Source organism: Saimiri boliviensis, chromosome 14, assembly GCF_048565385.1.
Source record: "Saimiri boliviensis isolate mSaiBol1 chromosome 14, mSaiBol1.pri, whole genome shotgun sequence".
NCBI lineage: Eukaryota > Metazoa > Chordata > Mammalia > Primates > Cebidae > Saimiri > Saimiri boliviensis.
The window spans coordinates 74313271-74319270 of NC_133462.1; the positions used below are offsets into that span (position 1 = coordinate 74313271).

General features: G+C 50.8%; 1 protein-coding gene across 1 annotated transcript; it reads left to right on the plus strand.

The window, feature by feature from the left end:
- The first annotated feature begins 3695 nt into the window (after window positions 1-3695).
- CCDC185 (coiled-coil domain containing 185) lies at window positions 3696-5748 on the plus strand. The gene has a single exon (XM_003930317.4). It carries the CDS (start codon window positions 3756-3758, stop codon window positions 5628-5630), a length of 1875 nt encoding a protein of 624 aa, XP_003930366.1. The 5' UTR covers window positions 3696-3755; the 3' UTR covers window positions 5631-5748.
- The last annotated feature ends 252 nt before the right edge of the window (window positions 5749-6000 follow it).

Sequence of the window (6000 nt, forward strand, 5' to 3'; positions counted from 1 at the left end):
CCTTTCTGTCCTCATCACCTACCACTTCAATGCACACACTCCCCATCCCCCTGCTACACATATCACACATGACCCCAATGTGCCAGGCATTTGAGGCTCCATACTGCAGCCCATGCAGCTTCCTTGGCCTGGTGTCTTCCTGCTTATCCCTTTCTGGACAATCCTAATTGTCCTTCCAGGTTTCGCTCCAATGTCATCCTGTATGGAGCCCTCTCTTATAAACAACTCAGACAGAGCACACCCCATCCTCCCATGGGAACTCTGTTAGGGTGAACTATTTAACCACTTATGACATCTGTTACCTAGACCTGTTTCTCTTAGCAATATCATCTTTCTAATCCTGGCCCAGATTATCAATAAATGTGTGTAACATTACAAAGTGAAGACTGTGTCCTTTATTCCTTTGTCAACAGAGGTGAGTGAGCCATACACAATTCCCTGAGGAATCCTGAGAGCCTTCAGAGAAAGCAAGAGGCCAGAGTTCCAAACTGGAAATCTGAGCTATTGGGTTCTTATTCTGGCTCTGTCCCAAACCAAGTCTAAATTCAGCTCTGCACTGCCACGGTTTTAGTGCTCTTGGCATAACGATAATGATGATTCTAATGGCTAATATTTATAAAGCAGCTACCACATGCAGACAGACACTGCTGTAAGCGTTTTTCATGGATTAACTCATTTTTGCTTTACAGAACAAAGGTCGAATAAAGCATTTACTAGATTGAACCCTTTCTCCAGCTGCATTTGGGACTGAAAGAGACTTTACAGGAATGAGGAAACCGAGACATAGGTGGAAAATGACTGCTCAGGTGACTCAGCTGGTGGTAGAACTGGTTGATGGCAGGTATCCTGGCTTTCAGGTGAATATGCTTTCATCCACATAACATGGCTCTGTGGGAGTAGCCTGGGTATTGACCAGAGCCACACTTGTCCCTGCAAAATGTTTTACAAAGCTTCAACAGAGAGATATGACACTCAGCTATCGGCACAACTCAATACATGTAGAAATATTTCCTAACTTCAAAAGTTAAATGATTTCATTCAAATTTGGTTTACTTTTTAAATTACCATATAGTAAGGACTATATTCACATGAAATAATTTATTTAACAAGGATACAAATGGTGCCAATAAAACCTCGAGTAGAAAAACCTTATCCCCAGCTATAGACAGGCTGGTAAGATCCTATCAAGGCAGAGTGGCTCCTTTCACTGTAGTTAAGGCTGCTACCACGTGGCTTCAAGGACATGGTGTCCATGACCCTCTGCTGTACATCAGATCATAATTTTCTTAAAAGCATGGTTCAATTTAAAGTGCATTTCTCGAGAGGCAGGCAGCACGGTATCACGGAAAGAGAAGTGAATCTGAAGTCAAAACTCCTGCCATTGACCAAGTGACCCTGGGGAAATCAGTTAAAATGGCCAAGTCTCAGATTTGTCCAGTGGAAAATATTATCAAGTCTATTGGTCCTTCCTAGCTAGGGTTGCTGTGATACTTCAAGGAGGTGTGAATGAAGAGGATTGGTGTTGGTAAATACTCATTTTTCTTCTTTAAGGAATGGTCACACTTGTAGAATGCTATCCAGAACTGTTTCCTCATTGCAACCCTGCCTTAGTCTCTTCTGGATGCTATTAACAAAATACCTTGGATTGGGTGGCACATAAATGAAAGAAATTTATTTCTCACCATTTTGAAGCCTAAGAAGTCTGAGATCAAGACACCAGTTTTGGTGTCTGGTGAGGATCCTCTTCCTTGTTCAGAGATGGCCATCTTTTCACTGTGTCCTCACATGGCAGAAGTGATGAGGAAGTTCTCTGGGGCTCCTTTTAGAAGGGCACTTATACCATTGATGAGGGCTCCACCATTATGGCCTAATCACCTCCCAAAGGTCCTCCTCATACCATCACCTTGAGGGTTAGAATTTTAACATATGAATTTGGGGGAAACACAAACCTTCAGACCACAGCAACCCCAGGGAAGGGAAGTGACTTAGCCAGGATCCACAGTACGGTGTGGACATAACAGAGCTTGGGGTCACCCCTTTCTAGAACTCTGTCCTTAAACTATTTAGGATTACATTGATTTCATTCTTTAGCTAGGAATCTGCAGAAATATTTGGAAATTCATATATTACTTTAAGTCTTAACACTTTGTTTTTGAGACAGTCTCACTCTGTTACCCAGGCTGGAATGCAGTGACATAATCATGGCTCACTGCAGCCTCAAATTCCTGCACTCAAGCAATCTTCCTCTCTCAGCCTCCTGAGTAGCTGGGACTACAAATGCACCCACCATGCCCAAATAATTTGTAAAAATTTCTTATAGAGGCAGGATCTCTCTATGTTGCCCAGGCTGGTCTAAGTCCTGGACTCAAGGGATCCTCCTGCCTTGCCTTCCCAACATGCTGGGATTATGGGCATAAGCCACCACCCAGCCCAAGTCTTAAAACTATTAACTGATGCTTAGCATGGCACCAAAATCGTATTTATTGAATGTATTCTGATGCCAACCTCTGGATGCATAATTTCACCTGACCTTCACAACAGTCCTGCAATGCTGGTATCATCACGCCCCCCTTCCCATTCCACCTTGCTGGAACTGGAGGTGGGGAAGGTTAGGGAATTTGCCCAATAACCCATGAGTGAAGTGGTGGAGGAGATTCAAATTCATTTTCTCTACCAAATCCAGTGCTTTTTCCCATTAGCCAAGGGTGCCTCAACAAGAAACAAGAATCCCACAAAACTGGAGGAAAAGGGCAAAAAATAATGTGATTTCAGCATGGTGTTCATTGATGCTATTGCAAAAATGTGCATGTGGCATTCATATTTTGACTATGGCAGTAATTACCACATTAGGGAATAGAGTCATCTCCTTCCTATTCTAAAGATCTTAAAATATAAACATTAAAGCATACTTTGGGCTTGCTAACTTAAAACGGTAAAAGGGTGGTATCGCTTTTCACCCAGACTGGAGTGCAGTGGCCCTCGGCTCACTGCAACCTCCGTCTCCCGGGTTCAAGCGATTCCCCTGCCTCAGGCTTTGAAGTAGCTGGGACTACAGGCACCCACCACCACGCCCGGCTAATTTTTGTATTTTTAGTAGAGACAGTTTCGCCATATTGGCCAAGCTGGTTTCTAACTCCTGACCTTGTGATCCACCTGCCTTGGCCTCCCAAAGTGCTGGGATTACAGGCGTGAGCCACCGTGGCCGGCCTGGTGTCGCGTATTAATGTGTGTCCAAGCCTTTCTATTTGAGCACATTGCAGAGGTACATGCATGGTGGACGGTGATTCTGCAGCTAAGGGTACCTCCTCCCTGAAACTGTGCCTCGGCCCTTCTACCCACCCCTTCCATTCTGAGGGTGATGCCTTCACCTGGGCTTTCTTAAAATCCTGCTATTTTTGTGCAAATGCGAGTTCAAACTTCTGCCTGAAAGACTGGTGGGGGGACACTATGCACCTTCAGCTTTAAATGTCACCCAGATTTCCTACAGATCCCCTCTTCCAATCTGCAACCCCTCTCCCCTCCCCCCCCATCCTCAGCCTCCTGTCCTTCCCATTCTAGGTTGCTAGCAATGCTGGGGTGGGCGGCGCCAGGCAAGGGCTGAGGACTGCGGGGACCCAGCTGCCAAGCGCATTGTGAAGTGGCTGGAGCGTCACAGTCGACCTAGACCTCGGGACCGGGGGGCGGGGCGGGTGTCTGCAGCATCCTCTGGAGGTCTCAGGCCCCTTGCGCAGACGCTCCACGTGCCCAAAGGGAGGATGGCAGGCTTGGGTCACTCCTCCCCGCGGCCCTACCTGGACCTCTGGGAACCCCCACGGCCCGGCGAAGAGCAAGAGTCCAAGCAGCTGCTGTGCCGGCAAAGGTCCGGAGCCGACCCTGCCGCGTGCTCCCGGGCCAGGACTCCAGGTGCGGAGAGTGAGGATGCTGTGCCCTGGCTGCACCCGCACTGTTCGTTCACCCCACACTCTCGCAGGCGCGAGTGCCCAGACTCACCACGGGGCAGCCGAAGCCTGAGCGACGTGGCCTACAGGCCACTGGACCGAGCCAGGAAGCACGGGCCTCGCAGCAGGCGCCTGGAAGATACCTGGGGAGAGGCAGGAACCAAGCCCCGCCAGGCCTGGCAGCCGCAAACCCAGCTGCCAGGCCAACGGCAGCAGCCCTGCCCACATTACCCTCTGGCCCAGGGAGACTCGCCCCCGCCTTACCCCAGAGAAGCTGGTACTCCCCTGAGTGGCACATTCAGGATAGAAAAGGCACAGGGTGGAGACCAGTGGGCAGTGCCGCACAGCAGACGTCTAGGTCGCTGGTCCCCTTCCTCAGTTCTCTCAGAGCGGTCTTCTGTGCCCTCCCAAAGGTTCAGGCCGCACTCAGCCTGCGTGTGCGCCCAGAAGAGAGGCAGCAGTGATCAGGTTGAGTCATTAGCCAGCCAGGACTCCCAGCCCTCGGCCTCCAGCAAAGAGATGCGGAGCCCACACACCCAGGTGTTGAAGAACAAGCTGGAAGAGGCGGTGATGTCCTTCCAGGACCAGCAGATTGTGGCCCTGGTGCTGACCCGGCTCAAGAAGGCCCGACGGATGCGGGAGCTGCAGCAGCAGGCGGCTGAGGCCTGGGAGGAGCTGAAGCGTTCAGATCGGAAAGTCCAGATGACCCTGGAGCAGGAGCGCCGGCTGCTGCTGCAGCAGAGCCAGAAACAGTGGCAGCAGGAAAAGGAGCAGCGCAAGACCCTCCCGAGCCGTGAGCAGCGCGGCCGGCGGCGGGACAGCCAGGGGAAGAACGTGCCCCCTGGGGAAAGCCAGTGGAAGGAGCAACCGGAGGACCGGGAGAACCCGTGCCAGGAGAAGCTGGAGAAGGCACGCGCCCAGGCGGAGCACCGAAAGCAGTGCCAGGTGCGGCGCCTGCGGGAGCAGGAGAGGATGCTGCGGAACCTGCGGGAGCAGCACAGCCTGCAGCTGCAGAGGAGGCTGGTGGAGGCCTGTCGCAAGAGGCACCTGCATGCCGCAGAGGGCCAGAAGAAGGTCCAGGACACCAACCTGAGCTCCCTCATCAATTATCAGGCCCGGAAGGTCCTCATGGACTGCCAGGCAAAGGCCGAGGAGCTCCTTAGGCAGCTGTCCCTGGAGCAAGGTTTCCAGCGGTCCCAAGAGATCCACCAGGGCCTGCTGAAGGAGCGGCACCGTGAGCTGAGGGAGAAAGCCCAGAAGGAGGAGGAGCAGTTGCAGCAGGCCAAGTGGCGCGCGGGGGAGTCCGAGGAGCAGAGGAAGATGCACAAAAGGATTCTGGTGGAGCTGGCAGATGAGAAGATCCGGCAGGCCAGGAGTCACGTGCACAAGACCACCAGGGACAAGGTGCAGCACCTCCGGGAGCTCAACCACCTGCGTGAGAAGAACCACCACATCCTGAAACTGAAAGCCGAGAAGGAGGAAAAGTGCCACATTGAGGGCATCAAAGAGGCCATTAAGAAAAAGGAGCAGAGGGTGCGGCACATTACCCCAGGGAAAGACCCAAATTTCCAGGAGTTCCGGAAGCTCCTGCAGGCCTCCAGGAGAGAGAACAGGGGGCCTCGCAACAGCTCCCTTGATCAGATAGAACTAGAGGCCCGGCTCCCTGCCTGTCAGCAGAATGGGGGTTACTGAGAACCAAGGACGCCAGGCTTAGAGGGCACAGCCAGAAGGAGATGTGGCAATGTGATTCCTTTTATAATCTGATTATAATTGAACATTGATTTTTAAAAAGCATATAAAATTGCTGCAATTTCCTCTCATGAACTGGTTTATTGATTCACTTGGATAGTTTAGAGGGTTGGGGAGAAAATTTGGGGAATTTTTATGAAAATAACTTGGCTTTGTGAATTTTGATTTGAATAGAAAATACTCATTTAGCTCTCGAGTAATCTTAGAAACACACAACGGGCACATTTTGGAGATACCAGAGAAAAATATATAGTCAGGGATACAGTTCTGTGATACGTCTTAAGTCTCTTCCTGTCCCAGAACTTATGGAAGG

Coding starts and splice junctions, on each gene's coding strand:
- CCDC185 (XM_003930317.4), top strand. CDS start 3,756: ATGGCAGGCTTGGGTCACTCCTCCCCGCGGCCCTACCTGGACCTCTGG.